We start from the raw sequence: 17666 nt of genomic DNA, 5'->3' as shown, positions 1-17666 counted from the left end.
ATTTGCTGAAACAATATGAGCCGGTCTCCGGTAGAACCAAACTCAACCTAAACCCGATATTTTTTCATCCCTAATATTATATCATATTCTTGACTTTTGAAGTATTGAGTTATTGTTGGTGACCCAATAGTACCTAAATGCCAAGGTAAGACTCAATATTTCACATATTTGATGTAATTCCCTCATTAAATCAATCAATTGTCGCATAGATAAGTACAATAACTTTGATAAATTAACCGCATGGATAATTAATAATTATTAATTTATGAAAAAATTCCTTATATTTTGAAAATATGATCACATTTATAGTATTTATTTACCTTGATTTAGTATTTATTATATTTTATTTGAATAGTAGTTGTTTGTAAAATTCTTATTTTTCTATATTAAAAATGACATATATTTTTCATCTCAAGCTTGTTGCAAAATGATAATGCAAAATGAATTTTGTATTAAAAAAATACTTATAGATGAGATTGAATTCCAAATCAATTTAAGAAGTAGTAAATAACAACTAATAACTTATTTTACAAATGGCATACATTGACTTATCATGTGGATTTTGTTTTAAAATAGGTAATAATTAATCTATGTAGCAAATAGGACCTATAGGAAAATAGGATTTTTAAAAAATTATTATCTTATAAGTATATTGAACTATTAATTTTCCACGTTAGCTGTAAGTTGGGACTGTCAAAAACTATTATTTAATGAGATTATCAATTTTATCAAGTATTAATTTATTGAAATTGTATTAAAATGAGTATACTAATTGAGAATGAAAATTGAACTAAGAAAATGGGACTCATTAACATGCTTATTTCTAAAATAAAAGGGGGAATGAGAATCAAGCTAGTAGGCACACACCAATTTGAGAATAACTCATAGAGTTCTGATTCCTAACGGGTGTTGGGAATTAGAATATTATTCTCAAAATTGACTGTATTGCCCCCACTCAATTCTAATAATTTTCTTTTTGTCCTTCCTTTAAATATTTGAAAAAAAATAATCAAATGAGCATTGTGCACAAATCGACTGATGTGTTGCTTCTCGCCGATATCATTACTGTTATTGTTCACTATCTTGTTGTTATCGCTATGGCCATTCACTGTTAGTCATTATTGCTGCATGCTGCTATTAATCGTTGGTGATGATGATGATGATTATTGTTGTTGTTATGTTGGTGATGTTATTATTGTCGTAGTCATCGTCATCGTCGTCATCATTGTTGCTTTGTGTGTGTGTAATAATTGTTGGCCCTTATCCTTAAAATTATGAATAGACAAAGTTAAATAGTTTAATATCTATTCTCTAATTATCAATTGTTTTAAGATGAATATAACATCTTTTACTTCAAAACTTTGCAGTAGAGGTATGCTAGCATCGTAGATGGTAGAGGCCGAGCGTGACCAAGTCACAATGGTGGAGTCATAGGTGTGGCCACATCAACTAGTTGAGTGGTTGACATTGTATCAACTAGCAGTTATGTCCAAACATGGCACATTACAAATCGAGTCCCAAGGTGTCGCCGAGGTGAAGAATGTTAGTTTTATGGGGGGGCTTCAACTACCCTTAAGATTGTGAAGGGATAAAGTTAATGTCTTTTTTTGTATAACTTATCTAATGACTTAAGTGTTTATTTAATTATATAAGCTTTTTTCAATTTTTTTTGTTGTTGTTTGATTTTTTAGTAAAGCTTTTAATGATTAAATAAGTTATTTTATTGATACTAGTAAAAACTTAAATTTTGGGTCTTTAAGAGATTTTTTTTAAATATTAAAATATCTAAAATATTCTTTACTAATTTGATAATTTTATTTCTTTTTTTATAACACAACTTAAAAAAAACTTACTTGTTAAGTAATTTAATATTTTTTAATAAAAACTTTCATTAACAATTAAACAACTAAATTTTTTTAGTAAAACATTTATTTATAAAAACTCTAGGAATAAAAATTTTAATTAAATAAGTTTTATTTAAAAAATTATATTAAGCGGAGTCTTAAATAGTTTAACATCTGGTATTTAAATGCAAGCTCAATTTAAATAAATTGGAAATTTACAACAGTTACCTTATAATTGTTAAGGCTTTGACCTTATTGGAAGTGCTATAAGATAAAATATTCTTTTATAATCACACGATTAAAGTTATAATTATTTTTTTATTATTTATACTCAATACATATTCTACTTTAGAGCAACTCCATGATAACCATACTCTTGTTATAATAATAATAATAATAATAATAAACTCTACTAACTAATTCCGAACACTTCAATAAGCAATGCAAATGAAGAACAAATGAAAAATAACGCAGCGGTTGTTTTTGGGTCCAGAAAAAAAGGAAAAAGGGAACAAAGGCTCGGAGTCGGACTTGGTGGTGGATGCAGTCCAAAATGTGATGGCAACATCGTCAGCTACAACAGCGGTTAGATCGTGGAGAACGGCGTTTCTGACGCTGAGAGACGAAACCTCAAGCTTAAGCGGTTGTCCGTCAGTTAGCCAACTTCTTCACGATGTTCTATTCTCTAATTTACATTCTCTCGTCTACGCTGCCTCCGACCTCCCTCCTCACGAGGTATTGAATTCCTTCACTCATCAACTCGATCATGTTTTTATGAATTTATATAACATACTGAAACTTTGTGCTTCACGCAGGTGACGTCCGATTTGTTGTTTTTGCTGGAATTGGTTTCCAATGCTCCTTCCAGGGATGGAGAAGATTCCACTCTTACATTTACGCATACTTGCCACTTGGTATGCTTTTGCTTGTGTGTTTGCTTTTCTTTTCGTTTCCTTTTCCTGACTGTTATTGTTCTCGTCTGTTGCAGGTTCACGGCATATTACAACGCGTTTCATTTGAATTTAACTCGTCTTCCTTTAATCTCATCCTCCACTCTTTCCAAAGCATTATCAATTTTTTCTTGGTTAAGGCTGCTACTAAATCAAGTGCCACTAGATTCAAGCCTGTTATGCAGTGCCTGGAGACTACAAGGTATATACTCCGTTCCATCTCTAAGTAATCTATCCTTTTTTTTTTTTTTTTTAGAGTATGCATACTCTCTATTGCTCATTCCTTTGAAATAGATTTGGACACTCTCGGATATAAATTTTTCTTTTCTCAGATGTCTTACCAATGTATATCAGGGGAAATTCTCGCCGTTAGAAATTGTCCATTTAGTGAAATTCGTTCTCCACGCCCTTGGATGCTCTCATGCCGAGTTTGTTTGCCTATATAACTCAAGTGCCACCCAAAGGTCTACTGCTGAAAGTGGGAAGAGGTTACACAGATACTCTAGTTTATGGGAAGTGCTGGCTCTTTCCTTTACCATGCTTGGTGAAGCATTCTCTAGGGCCGGATCTTCCTTACCTGTTGACATTTGGCAGTCAACAATTGAGGTATGGATACTCCTTTGCATTTGCTTATGTGGAAATAAACCTGCAGTTATGAGTATATCCATGTGTGTACTTTGTTGTTTAGGTTCTTAGAAAAGTAATTGATGTCATTGCATCTAAAAGTGTGCTTGGAGAAGACAGTATTTTGTCAAGGTAAAATTTCTGTCTCACCAGTATGAATCAACAAAGAGACTCAACTCCAGAAGATTGCTTCTTTTTATCTATTTATATAAAGCAATTTTAACCTAGGAAACGGCGGTGATTCTTTGCAGCAGGTTTTATTCCTCTCTCCTGAATTGTCTTCATGTGGTTCTTACTGATCCGAAAATTTCCCTATCTGACCATGTGAGTTCATTTATTTGACTTTTCAATATCTCCTCTCTTGTCATTTTTATCCGTTTGCAGCCATTATCTGTACATTTTCTAAGTTAAAATGTTACTGCAGGTGTCCGGTTTTGTAACAGCATTAAGATTATTCTTTGTTTATGGCCTTACTAGTAGTCCACAATTTACATTTCCAGCAGTTGGCCATAAGGAAGTGAGCCCTAATTTGCCTTCTGAAGAGCCAAAAAAGATAGACCATACTCCATATAGGCCACCACACTTGCGCAAAAAGGACAGATTAAATATCAAGCAGTCAAAACCTCAGGACCATCGGATTTTCTCTGATGATGATTCATTTACCATGAATTTCATGTCATCAGATTCGGATTACAGTGACAGTGATGGTTCAATTAAAGATACTGATAGTGTTCAAAGTTCGAAGGTTAGAGTGGCTGCACTTGTCTGCTTGCAGGTAACTTCACAACATCAATGTTTCGTGCTTTGACCCACTTTCTTGTGTTCTGGTAATTTGTTTTATCCTGATATCATAATAGCTAGGCTGTTTCTGAATGTCAAAATTCAAGTTTCTATTTTGGTTGCTCTCCCGGTTGTTCTAATTCTATTATTGATACACATCTTTTCTTTTTCTTGGTGAAGGATCTTTGTCGAGCTGACCCAAAATCATTTACTACCCAATGGACAATTCTTTTGCCGACTAATGATGTGTTAAGACCAAGGTGAAACATTATACTTCCATTTGATTAGTTTCATGTTTCGCTTCTTTTCATTTTCCTTTACAAAGTTTTCTTAACCTATTGGTTATCTTATATTGCTTTCTTATTAGTAGGAAGTTTGAAGCGACTCTAATGACATGCTTGCTGTTTGATCCTTGTTTAAAGGTACTGGTTCTCTTATGTGGGTAATATTTGACATAGATTAGTTGTCTTCATGCTATTTGGGCCCATAATTTTTGTAGTTAACTTTGTTGCTTGTGTTCTGCCACATGAATTGTAATTTGTACTTTTTTTAATTTGTTACTGTAATTCTCATTTGCTGCTGTTTCTGTGTGTCTTGTCATCATTTCTGATGTTTCCAGAGTGGCATTTAGGCCCATGATTATTTTAGTTAACTTTGTTGATTGTGTACTGCCACATGAATTATGATTTGTACTTTTTTCGTTTGTTACTGTAATTCTCATTTACTGCTGTTTCTGTGTGTCTTGTCATCATTTCTGATGTTTCCGAAGTGGTGCTTCTACCTTACATTTTACTTTGTGGTGCCTAGGCACGGATGGCATCTGCCTCAACGTTAGCAGCCATGTTGGATGGGCCTTCAACTGTATTTCTGCAGGTAGCAGAATACAAGGAATCTATCAAATGTGGATCTTTCATGCCACTTTCTACTTCCTACGGACATATAATAATGCAACTTCATAATGGTACTTCCAAGATATCATGTTCTGTGGCTTAGTCAGTTTAGTGTGAATAGTGGTTCCATTTAGTGCTTTTTGTCACACTTCTTGGGTACTTTTCACTCGCTTGACTATTTCATTTGCTTTTAATCTCTATGGATGTAGGTATTATATACTTAATCCAACGTGAAACTCATGATAGATTGCTGGCATCCTTGTTCAAAATTCTCATGCCTCTGATATCATGTACACCGTATGAATCCTTCTTCTCGTACAATTTGATAACCGTAAGATCTTCAGTTTTCCATAATTGAAAGAATTAGAGTGCTCTGATCACCTAACATCAGTGTTTGTGTGCTTTTTATTTTCCTACCTCCAGTGATTTTATGGTTTGCCTTTTCGGTCTTATGAGAAAACTTTTGTGTTTGTACTTAAATTATTTTCTTTTCCCATATTTTGATGATTATTCTGCAGATACTCAAGAATGCCAGGAGAGTTGATGCTGAATTTAATCATATCTCTAAGAGCAAGGATCGAAGAAGGATTTCCATTAAAAACTGATCAAACTGGTCTTTTGGTTAGTTTTGCTTTATTTAATTCTATTTTAGGGGGAAGTTTGGAGGATGTAATGTAGTAGAGCAGGATAATATTTCATACTACCCTGCAAGCCAGGGTTATATGTATTATTATTCTGCACTGTTACCATGTATTGGAGTTTAATATTATGACCCTACTGGTCTACTGAACTTGATGAAGATTCAAGAATTCAGCAAAATCTATCTTAAGCCTGTATCTCAGGATAACACGCTAGTCAACTGAATTAACCCCAAAGATACGTTTCTCACTTCTTTACATTTCTGCTTTTAAACAGAACATGTAACATATACAAAGCAGACCTTCATATATGATCTCTGTTTCACAATAATAGTTCTTGACAGGTTGCTGCTATTAGCTGCTTAACAGCAGCTCTATCTACCTCACCTGCCCCAGTGCAAGTGAAACAAATGTTTTTGGAGGAAATATCAGCAGGTTAGTATTGTTTGCGTCGTGCTCTGTATTTGCTATTTTATGGTTTGTCAGACAAAATGCAACATATTGTCGGTCTCTGCTTGTTTTGTTTTGTTTTTTTTTTGGGGGGGGCCTGTGGATGGGAGTTGGGTGGGTCAGTGGTCACAGTGAACGACTACGCTTGTGTGTTTATTATTAGAATTTATTTCACTTGCTTGGGGCCATAAACAACATCATCCTGAACTTGAGGACTTGTGAATGTGATGTCTTTCAGTGGATAGACTCTTTTCACCTTGGTAATATAATTAAAAGAACTCAGTTAATTAGTTTAGATTTTGATAAGTTAATCTCAGGTCCCCTCCAACGAATTAGAATTTTTAAATGGGTACTGCTCTTTGGCTAACTTACCTAGTTCGGTTCTTATGCTTTTATCTTTTTCGTGAGGGCCTGGCAAATGTTCTATGATGGCTCTAAGAAAAATATGTTAATCTGAGATGGCCAGATAAAATATACATAGAAATGGATAAAATTTCTATTAAGTCATTTATTTTTCCTGCAATTCTTACTGGCCTTTGCCATGTCCCCCTGGGAAAAGAGGGAGGGGGGTATGGTGGTTTGTGGGGGGTGGGTTTACTGCCCCTACATATATGTTATTTGCTTTCTTAAGTAAACTTGGTATTGATTAGTCTTGCGTGCATGAAGCGATTAACACACTCACCACATAAAATAATTCTAGTAAAGGATCCCTTGTTTTATTAAAATGAGGGACCAGACTAAAAACAGAAAAATATGAAATGTCTTTTGTCCTTTTGCAGATTGAGATTCATTTTTTTGGGTCTTTTAGCTTGGTCCTAAAGTGAGAGCTTCCTCATTCGAAAGGGATATATATATATATATATATATATTCAATAAGGGATCCTTTACTTTATTACAGGGATGAACTAAATGACAAAAAAACACTCACTCGAATTCAATGTATTTTGTCCTGTAGTGTATTGAAATTTGTGTTTCTCAGTCTTTTTGGTTGGTCCTTACCATATTAAAGTAAGGGATCCCTTATTAGAAATGGACTATACATATTAATTGGTCTTATGTTCTGTTGTTGCTACCTGCCCTTGTGGTTTCAATGCTTCTATAAATTCATGCATTAACATATTGTTATTTATGAAAATCTTGAAGTATTTTTCAGGTTCTGTTGAGGTTGACAAGAGGTCAGGTGTTCTCTTTACATTGCTTCAATGTTCAGAACGACTAGCAAGCCCAGCAATATGTTTTGAGTCTCTTCAGGTAATCTTTCAATTAATCTAGAGATATTTAACATATTTTGCTTAATTTCTGTGATGAGGTACGGTTGACGTAGTCTCTTCTACTTTTGAAAATCAAATAGCCTTGTACAATGGCAGCCGTGATGATCCTCTATACATCATTGGTTGAATTTTACAAAATTTTGGTTGAATGTGCTTGCTAAAGTAGAAGTTTCTGTATGCATGCATGATGAGGGAGGTAAACTTAAATACACTTCCAAGATCTGCAGTTCTTTCATTCACAAAACTATATCTCACAAAACTTGTTGGACAAATATCGATAATTATGAAATACAAAAAAATACGTTTATTATATGAATTACAAAATTATGTGGTACAGGCCCTCAGAGCAGTTTCACACAATTACCCAAACATAATGTCATCATATTGGCAACAAGTATCCACCATTGTTTTCAAAATTTTAAAAGCAGCTTCTCCAGAAGTTCCTGCAAAGGCATGGAAGGGACATGTTGGAAACACTGCTGGGTTTACTGGGGAAAAAGTAGTTACAGCTGCTATCAAGGTACTGTCTTTTAGTTATCTTCGTTTCTTTGGCTTTAAATTTCTTTGTATAAATGTCCAGAGGGACAAAATTGCTCTGGGTCTTCTGGTTTTATTATGAAAGATATCTTTCCATCTTCAAGGTTTATACTGTCATTGGTTTAGATATGTCAAATGCGCTCGAATTTTTTAACTTTGTCTGTCTAAAAAAGTGGCAGCAACATGGGGTGTATTTGGCAGCTTGCATTACATTAAAACACTATTCTTATACTAACCAATGTTTGGTTGCAACTTTTGGTTGCATTGCACTGCATTAAAAGATGGTAATATTATGAAAGATGTACAAAATAAACCTATGGGGATGGGGTTTAGGCTGTATTATATTAAAGCACTGTTCATATTTTAAATATAATCATTTGACTTTTATTATTTAATAAATTATAAATAAATTAGATTTATTAAATATTAATTTATATTTATATTTAAAATAAAAAATTTAATTTGAATAATATTATAAGATATTAATAAATCTAAATATTTAATAAATAAATGATAATACATTATTTTACTTTCATTACATAAAATCATTTTATTTATTTTACTTTAAATATGTTAAAAGTACTTTAATTTATTTAATCATTTATTATTTACTAAAGTACTAAATTTAAATTAAACAATTATATTTGACATTAATAAACAAAAAAAATTATAATTTACTATTCTATTGTTTTATAATATAATATAATTATATTTTTGTAATATAATATTAAATTATACTTTATTATAATATGATTATACTATATTATAATATTTTGTTATTTAATAATAGTATATTATTAAATCATTTTTATATTATGAAAATTTATATATAAATAAATTATTAATACTTATTTTCAAAAATTAATAAGAGAACCCTAAAATATTAGTAAAATTTAAATAATATTAATCTATTTTTAACATTAATATAAAAAAAATTGTTTTATAAAATGCAATCCATACTACACCAAACATAGTATTACATTACAACTTAATGCAATGCACACTAATGCAATACATCATAATGCAATACAGTTAATACAGTGTAATGCAATGCAGTGTGCCAAATGCACCAAGAATGTATTGTGCTAATACCTCCATAACCAGTTTGGATTTAAAGCTGTTTTATACTTGGATGTTGCACATTCTCAAGTTTTGATCTCATGATTGTCATATCTGTTCTGAGTTGAGTCAATAAAATACAATGTTATTGGTTCTAATTTGAATATCAAAAGTTGTTATGTCTAACGGCAACTTTGAGAATGTTCTTCATATATGGCTTATAGGATTTTAGATTTTGGTGTTTGGTAGTTACACTCGCCATGATTATTGTGTTTCTTTTCTTCTGTTTTTATTGGTTTCTTATTCTTAATGCCATTCTGCCTAGGGTTTTACTTTTCAACTACATGTTCTCTGTGGATTCATGTACTGTCTCAGAGCTTGGTTTTGAAGATATTAGGGCGCATAAAATAACCCTTTTCATCTAATAGTCCTCATTTGCAGTGTGTAAAATATGCAATAGTTGTACTACTCCCTTCTCATGCAGATGTTTGTAGGAATTATTGCTCTGTGTTCTTATTGTTGATGCCCTTTTTTCTTCTTCTTATTAATATGATGTTACACTTATAGTTTTTAATGCTTTTTCCAGGTCTTGGATGAATCTCTTCGGGCAATATCTGGATTTAAAGGAACTGAGGATCTTCTAGATGATAAATTACTGGATAACCCATTTACTTCTGATTGCATAAGAATAAAGAACGTATCATCAGCTCCACTATATGAGCAGGAGAGTTCAGAAGATATAAAAGAATCAGCAAAAGCCTTTCAGTCAGGAAGTGAGCAGTGGTCTGAGATGATTGAGAAGCATATGCCACTTATTTTACAGCATATTTCTTCGATGGTTGGTTAGAGTTTTTTTTTCCTTGCTGAAGCAATAGATTTCTCTTCATGCGTTAGAATAGCTTTGTGGAATTTTTATGATGACTATTTTAAGTCTTCAAGTCTTGATCCAAGTCTAAAATTTAGAATGTGAATTATACTATTCTTTGTTGCTGGCTTGTCATCTCTGATAAGAAATGTCATGTCTATGGGCTTATATTATTATTATTGCTGTTTGTTAAGAAGCTTAAAACGCATATTAAATCTGGTGGGTATTGGATAGCTAGTGCTCAGTGAGTGCTCAATCTAGTAATTTTTCCTAGTATGGAGATTGACGCTTTTCCTTCTTTGCCCGCCTAGATATGGCTCTAAGTACTCTTTTATCTCTTCAAGGTGAGAACTGCAGCAGTTACTTGTTTTGCGGGTATTACTTCTTCTGTATTCTTCTCTCTTCTGAAAGAGACACAGGAGTTCATTATATCCTCGTTAGTAAGTCATTGACATTGACTTAAATTTAAGTTTGGTTTCTTTTGGCAAGGACAACATAACTTTTTTTTTTTCCTAATTCGGGTTTATGCATTTTTTTTAAAATTTTTATCCAAAGATTGATTCAGCTTTACATGATGATGTTGCTTCGGTGAGGTCGGCTGCTTGTCGCGCCATTGGTGTCATTTCATGTTTTCCACAAGTTTCCCAGAGGTGATTCTTGAACATCATTGAATGATTTGGCCATAAAGAACTTCTACGTGAAAATTAGATTCAACTGTGAATGAACTTAAATCTATAGTGCAGAGATCATTGACAAGTTTATCCATGCTGTTGAGATTAACACCCATGATCCCTTAGTCTCGGTACTTCTTTAATACACTTTCAGTTTCATTTTTATTTTCTTTTCGTGAAGTTATCTTTTATATCTCTTTCTTTGCAAGTTACCATCAGTTTTGAATCTCTGTCATCTCAGGTGCGCATTACAGCCTCCTGGGCTTTGGCAAACATATGCGATTCTATTCGTCACTGTATAGATGATTTTGCCTTTAAACCATCTATAGGTGGGCTTCAACATACTAGATTGGAGTTCAAATTTAACATATTTTGAAAATATCTTAGGTTTCAATTTTCTAATTATTATTATTTTTGTTTTAGACTCAAACGCAAACTCCCATTTGATGGCATCACTAACTGAGTCTGCTTTGAATTTAACAAAAGATGGAGACAAGGTAAACAAGCTAAATGGCAAGACCTCCTTTTTTTAAAAAAAAAAAAAGAATTTATCATTTGTTACTAATGGTGTTCGATATATTGTTGACCTCTTTTTCTCTCTGGCTCTCTATATCTCTTCAATAGCCTGAGCTGCTTCTAATCTTAAATATTGTATATTAGGTCTGAGATGCATTGTGCATGTAACCTTTAAAGTTGATTACCATAAATTGCTTTTCTGTATGAATATTGTAAATTTCTGGAAATCACTCTAGTAGAAAATGTTGTGCTAGCTTTAGCTGTTACTATTTTGGTACACAATTTTATTTCATCTTAATTGCCCTCTATCAAAAATCATAAAATAAATGATTTTTAATCGATTCTCTGAAAAATTCCATTGCTCTTCCATGCATATGGGATTTGTTGACCTCTTACATTTTGTTAGTGGTAAATTTGATATATAAGCTATGATTGTTTATTAAACCAAGTCTCTGCTTGCATTCCCCTCTAATTTTTCTCACTTAACTTTTAGATCAAATCAAATGCTGTGAGGGGTCTTGGAAATCTTTCCAGATTTGTTAAATATACAAGTTCAAGCCATCCAGCATCTTTGGGAGATTCACGTTGGCTGGAGAGAATAGTGCAAGCACTTGTTTCTTGTGTCACTACTGGAAATGTTAAGGTATCACTTTCTATTTTTTTATTATGAAACAATGGTGCTTATTAGATTTGAGTGGTTATGTAGTCACATCATATTCCCGTGTGTTATCATCATAAGTTTGAATGTACATGTAACAGGTGCAATGGAATGTTTGTCGTGCATTGAGCAATCTCTTTCTAAATGAGACAATAAACCTGGAAGACATGGATTGGTATGGCTTAAATTTCTCTTTGCTTGGCTGAAAATTGGGTATTTGCTCTGTTATTTATATTTTTGGCTTTATTCTTAATGGATGCTTATGCAACAATAAGATAAAAGTATCCAACCAAACTGGTATTTGTTATGTTTGAGATATGCATTCCATAGTCTATGCAATTTGCACAGATTAATGCTTTATGTTTGGTGAAATGCTTAATTGGGAAATATTTGAATTGCTTGAATTAATTGTGCTCTTTATTGCATTTCACTCTTTATCTTTTGATAAAATGGGTCTTAAAGTTCTCACCTTTGAATGTGTAGTTGCACTGAGATGGCTTTTCTTCTATTCCATGTCATCTAACGTCTTATAATTTTGGGAGCTTTTTCATGTGTCGGACGCTATCAGAAGCTTGTGACTTCTGATTCATATCTATATACCTATGGGTATGTAAAAGAAATGACCACCATTAAACTAAATTGATAACTTCATTTGTGGTCATTGTTGTCCCAAAACTTCTAGATGGTGTTTTTTTTCCCCCTCTCTCTCTCATATTTATCTCTCTATTCCTGGATTTACTTAAAACTGAGTGAGACTTAACAACACATGTTAGTGGTATTCTCCTCAGTCTTTGACTCTTCATTGAAAATATGTTCTTTTTGCCACTAAATTCTAAATGCTAAGTCATTTGTTTTTCTATTTTAGTTTTTCATTGCATATCATCTCTATCTGGCCTGTTCTATATTTACTTAATCTGAATATTCTTCTTTTTCAACATGTCATGCTACTTACGCCATTGCAATATTGATACGTTGATAACTATGCATATGAAATTTTTTGGCAGGGCTCCATCTGTTTTTAGCATTCTTTTATTACTATTGCGTGATTCCTCCAATTTTAAGATCAGGATACAGGCTGCTGCTGCGTTGGCTGTGCCATCATCAGTTTCTGGTTAGTAGTAGGGTGGTCCCTTTTCCAGTTATTATATTAAAGTTAATTTGGTTTTGACTGCCTTGACAACCAGACAATGACTTCTACAATCATCAACATCATTCAACATTTGTCTCACGTAAATGCAACTTTTGCAGTAGTCAATAAAATTCTTTGTGAATTAGTAGTTGTGCATACGGCTTGTGGATTTTGCTCTCAGGCTTCAGTGTTTCATTTTGTTCTTATTATCTGTTTTATGCAGATTATGGGAAATCATTCTCAGATGTTGTCCAAGGGCTGGAGCATATTCTGGAGAATTTAGGTGCAGACCATCTTTCAGCACCATCAAGTTTCAAATATAGAGTTGCACTTCAGAAACAGGTCAAGCTCCTAGATCATATGTTTCTTGGCAGTCTCGTGGCCTGATGTCATAAATTTTTCCATCTTGTCATGTTTGGAAGATACAAAGAAGATATTGAACTTGGAATATAGTCAAAATGGAATTCAGATGTGGATTAAACAGAACTTTTAATGTGAATGCTTATAGAGTGTTAATGAGTGAATGGAATGTTTTGCTCAATTTTCAGGAACATTATAAATTATCTCAACCATGCTCAATAATGTGGTGGAATACTATAAGATTGCATTTGTATTCTCTTATTCTTCCTGGCAGTTTTTTTTCTTTTTTTCTTTTCCCTCCTCTCTCTCTCTCTCTCGCGCATCATTCTTCTTACTCGCTTGATCTTTTTATTTTAACTCTCTATTGGTGTCACTCTTGCACACGTCTTGTGTATTTATTGATATCCAGTTATTGATCCAACATAAGTGATAGCTTTATGAGTTCATTTCATTTATTTATGAAATATGTGCCATTTCTCAATAAAATTTTTGGCTTATGGTGCTAGTGATCAGAAAAATAATTTTCATATATTGATTAATTAGATGACTAAGTGTTTGTGTTGCATAAGCATTTTATTTTCTTGTGTGTAAATATTCTAAGTATTCTTAGTTGCGAGTCAATTTTTTTTTTTTCTGCAGGTTTATCAAATACCTGTTGCTTTTGTATCACACTATTAAAAACAATTGCAATTGTGGTTCAGTACTTGTCCTTTCTTTTCTGGGCTCTTATTTCTATGACATTTTCCTGTTACAGTTGACCTCAACCATGTTGCATGTTCTTAGCCTTGCTTCGAGCTCTGATCATCAACCTCTGAAAGATTTCCTGGTGAAAGTAAGTGCTTATCATTTGCAAATACTATAGCTAAATTGCTATGAAATTTGTCTTGCCATGGGCAGTCCTATTTTAGAGAATTTGACATGTTAGACTGATCAATAGGATGAGTTACTTATATTCCTTATTTTTCTGTTATTCATTCTTGCTATGCTATTTTTCACTATATTGTAAAGGGAAAAGGACTCGTTTACATTTCTGCTTTATTTAATGTTTCAAATATATGCTTAATATTACTTTCTATTATTTGTACTACAAGTTTTCTCCTGTTTTTGGCTTATTCTCCTATTTTGTACCATATAGAAATCCTCTTTTCTTGAGGAATGGTTTAAGGTGCTATGCTCGTCATTGGGAGAATCAACTACTCATCTTGAGAATGAAAATAATTCTGTTGGGAATCAAAAGAAAGAGATGATATCCAAGGCCATGCGGTCATTAATTGAAGTTTATGAAGGCAGAAAGCAGTTTGCAGTTGCTAAAAAATTTGAGATGATGGACAGCGGCATATGGTAACTGGTTTGGGGTCTCTCATTTTAGCTTTCCATTTTCACTTTGCTGCTTTGGAGAGTTTTGGGATTATCTGAGGCTCATATCATCTTATAGTGGATGATGACAGAAATCTTCTGAAACTTCTGTTAATGCAATAGCAATTATACATATTGGGATGACCACAATAGTGTGCCCATGAGGAATCCTCTTTGACGATCATAGCAGTGAGAAGGCTAGCCTCCCGTTTGAGTGAGTATAAATTAGATCGTTACATGGGGCCGACTGTGGTGTGAATTTTCTTGTTTTTCTATAGTCTTCATTTTGTGGCAGCAAAAGTTAACAGATTCAATATCTGTATGGTGTTAGTATGTTGTAAAATATGTAGATTTTCCTTAGTACTTTAGATTGACACTTCACCTTTCAATAGTAGCTTAACAAGGAGCATTTTGCTTATTTCTAAATTGTTAGATCATTATAATGTAACAGAATTTGAAAAAAAAATTGAAAAACTAGAAGGAATCTGTTAAGCCAAAAGGGGGGAAAAAAACCCATGTTGTTAGCATGAATTAAATTGTTTAATATGTATTAGTTAGAAAATGAGTTGGTCAGATTCTGTGGAAATTTCAGTCTTGATTGTCGTGTGGGTGAGTCTCATATGAAGATTATGACGTGCATCAATCAATACCTTGTAGTTAGGGTCGGTGTGGTTTGTATATGCTCCAAAGACAACCCGGCAACTGTCGGCGTGGTTTTGCGCTCGGCAGAGGGTATACAGCATGGCATGAGTGTGAGAATGAGAAAAAGCCATTCGTCTTTCGTCTCTCTACTAGTGGTGTCAAGCGCCCACTAGTGCGAAGGATGCTTAAAGCAGCATCGAATAAGGAACATTTCCTAAAGTATTCTTTGCTTTGCCACTTAATCAATCAACTTGTGTTATGGGATACGTCATACGTCTAACAATTCTTTGATAAAGTAATGTGTATCTTTGATAAAAGTAATGTGTATTTTATACAAAGGACTTTAAAAAGTAAATAGTAAATATAGCTACATGATTCGTGATGTGAGTATGCATCATACTAATCAATTCACTGAATGTATTCAAGTGATGTATACGTGCATCATATTAATCAATTAACCAAATATATTCAAAGGATGTGTGCAAAATAAAACAATTAACTTGTGTATTTCATTCACACTACATAATTTAGGAAGTAGGATGCATAATGGCAAACTCTTCCGCCGCCCGATAGTTGCTTGATCAAAAGCTATAAATACCAACCACTTGCTTGTAAATGAAAATGTAACTTAGAGACAGAGAATTGAAACACGTGAAAGCTTAATCGTGCAAGCCTATATTCAATCTATTATTCATTATCATTTGTCCCCTTTAACTTTTAATTATTCTCATTATTTACTTGCATACTTTGGATGCTTCCCATTTTGATTCACAACAAGTTATAAGCATGATTTTGCTCTAGTATAAGAAGTATTTTATTCCTTTATACTCTTTATTTTATTTGTTTATTTAATAAAACTATCTTTACAAGTATGCTCTATGATAGCCATTAAATTGGATCTTCTATATTTGAAAACAAAGAATAGTAACAACATTTATCTTTTATTTTATTTGTTGAAAAGCTATGGATTTTGAAAATGAATCACTTGGTGAGGATATTTGTTTGGCAGATAATATAATACACATATAATCCTTCAAGATACGAAATATTACCTGAATCTAATATTGATTGAAGCTAAAGTGAATAAGATATCAGGTCCTGTTGAGCTTATTGAGGACTCTTGAAGAGTTGTATACATATTAGTGAATGGCACAGAGTTCTGTACCCATGACGCTCTATATTCACCCAAGAGCAGAAAAAATCTACTTAGGTTCAAAGATATTCATCATAATGGTTTTCATATTGAGATAATAAATGAGAATAATGCAAAATATCTCTACATTACTTCTAATGTCTCTGGCAAAAAATGTATATTAGAGAAGCTTTCGGTTCTCTCATTTGGCTTATATTATATGACAATAAAATTAATAGAAAGCTACATAATCATAAAACAGAAGTTATGTGATATAAAAGCTTTTATGTTTTGGTATAACCATCTTGGTCACCCTGGATCTATAATGACGCATATGATTATTAAAAATTTTCATGGACACCAATTGAAGAATTTAAAATATTTGTTATCCAATGAGAATACTTACATTGCCTATTCACAAGGTAAATTAATGGGTAGACGATCACATAGTATAATTAGTTTTGAATCTCTATCATTCTAGTGAAGAATTCAAGGAAATGTTTGTGGACCCATTCACACACCAAGTGGTCCATTTCATTATTTTATGGTTTTGATTGGTGCATCTACATGATATTTGTATGATAGTCTTATGGTTCTTTGTTATAAGTGATGGTTGCACCACCACAACGTACTAAGATGCATCGTTTGGGAATTAATAAAAAGTTTTAACACATTGTCTATTGTCATATATCTTGAACCACATTGGTGATTTGTTTACCATACATTTTGCGGACTGTTATCTCAGTGAGACAAATTTGCTTCCATTGGGAGAGAAAAAAGTGCTCCATGAGATTAAGCATGATCCTCAATGAAAAGAGACCTATATGTCTTATCTAGATCCACACCTCTCAGAGTGAAAATAAAGTGCACGGGATTGTTCATTTGCAACAGATGGCAAATCAATTACCAAACGCATTTATAGATGTAGCAAAAGTCATCAAGTCATTTATACTGACTACTAATGTCCATGACTAGGTCATGGTTCCTAAAGAGTAAGTTATGAAAAGATGTAGCTAACAAATTATCTATGGCATGCTTGAAGCGTTGTATACCACTTGGTTCAAAAGATATTGTTCCAAAGAAAAGAAAAAAAAAAGATCAAGGTCTTGTTGTACTGATGCTTAAAATGAAATGAGAAATTCATTACAAAAAAGCAAATGGTGTTGTGCATATTTTAATGTGCTCTGAAGTGCAAGAGTCTAATAGAATTTAGATTAAGAATAGCTCTATCCTAGTTGAAAAGTAAATGTTTTGTTTGTATACATTTAAACTAAAGATGCAAGTAAAATAAAAG

The 17666-nt window shown here is 32.8% G+C and overlaps 1 protein-coding gene across 5 annotated transcripts; it reads left to right on the top strand.

Moving 5' to 3' along the window:
• The first annotated feature begins 2279 nt into the window (after positions 1-2279).
• LOC18047018 (HEAT repeat-containing protein 6) lies at positions 2280-14843 on the top strand. 5 transcript variants are annotated; one of them, XM_024188035.1, is made up of 27 exons: positions 2280-2579; positions 2660-2758; positions 2833-2996; positions 3127-3400; positions 3483-3550; positions 3673-3742; positions 3843-4193; positions 4379-4458; positions 4566-4620; positions 5006-5159; positions 5298-5385; positions 5607-5709; positions 6071-6161; positions 7330-7427; positions 7785-7967; positions 9630-9881; positions 10253-10348; positions 10464-10558; positions 10647-10710; positions 10821-10908; positions 11003-11076; positions 11589-11738; positions 11855-11928; positions 12758-12864; positions 13106-13224; positions 13997-14074; positions 14378-14843. In XM_024188035.1, the coding sequence occupies exons 1-27, from the start codon at positions 2403-2405 to the stop codon at positions 14585-14587; spliced, it is 3462 nt and encodes a 1153-aa protein (XP_024043803.1). In that variant the 5' UTR covers positions 2280-2402; the 3' UTR covers positions 14588-14843. The 5 variants fall into 5 exon arrangements, with proteins under 5 accessions (XP_024043803.1, XP_006439164.1, XP_024043802.1 ...); XM_006439101.2 differs by having other exon boundaries at positions 3670-3742; positions 4569-4620; XM_024188034.1 differs by having other exon boundaries at positions 3670-3742.
• Positions 14844-17666: the final 2823 nt, after the last annotated feature.

Source organism: Citrus clementina, unplaced genomic scaffold (assembly GCF_000493195.1).
Source record: "Citrus clementina cultivar Clemenules unplaced genomic scaffold, Citrus_clementina_v1.0 scaffold_3, whole genome shotgun sequence".
Taxonomy (NCBI): Eukaryota; Viridiplantae; Streptophyta; class Magnoliopsida; order Sapindales; family Rutaceae; genus Citrus; species Citrus x clementina.
Note: the sequence above shows the minus strand (reverse complement) of the source record. Positions and strands in the feature narration are given on the sequence as shown.

Bases quoted from the DNA above. Each gene is read 5' to 3' on its own strand.
- LOC18047018 (XM_024188034.1), top strand. From the start codon at position 2,403: ATGGCAACATCGTCAGCTACAACAGCGGTTAGATCGTGGAGAACGGCG. The intron at 5,710-6,070 runs GTTAGTTTTGCT...AGTTCTTGACAG, and splicing joins CTGATCAAACTGGTCTTTTG to GTTGCTGCTATTAGCTGCTT. The intron at 10,909-11,002 runs GTGGGCTTCAAC...TTTTTGTTTTAG, and splicing joins TGCCTTTAAACCATCTATAG to ACTCAAACGCAAACTCCCAT.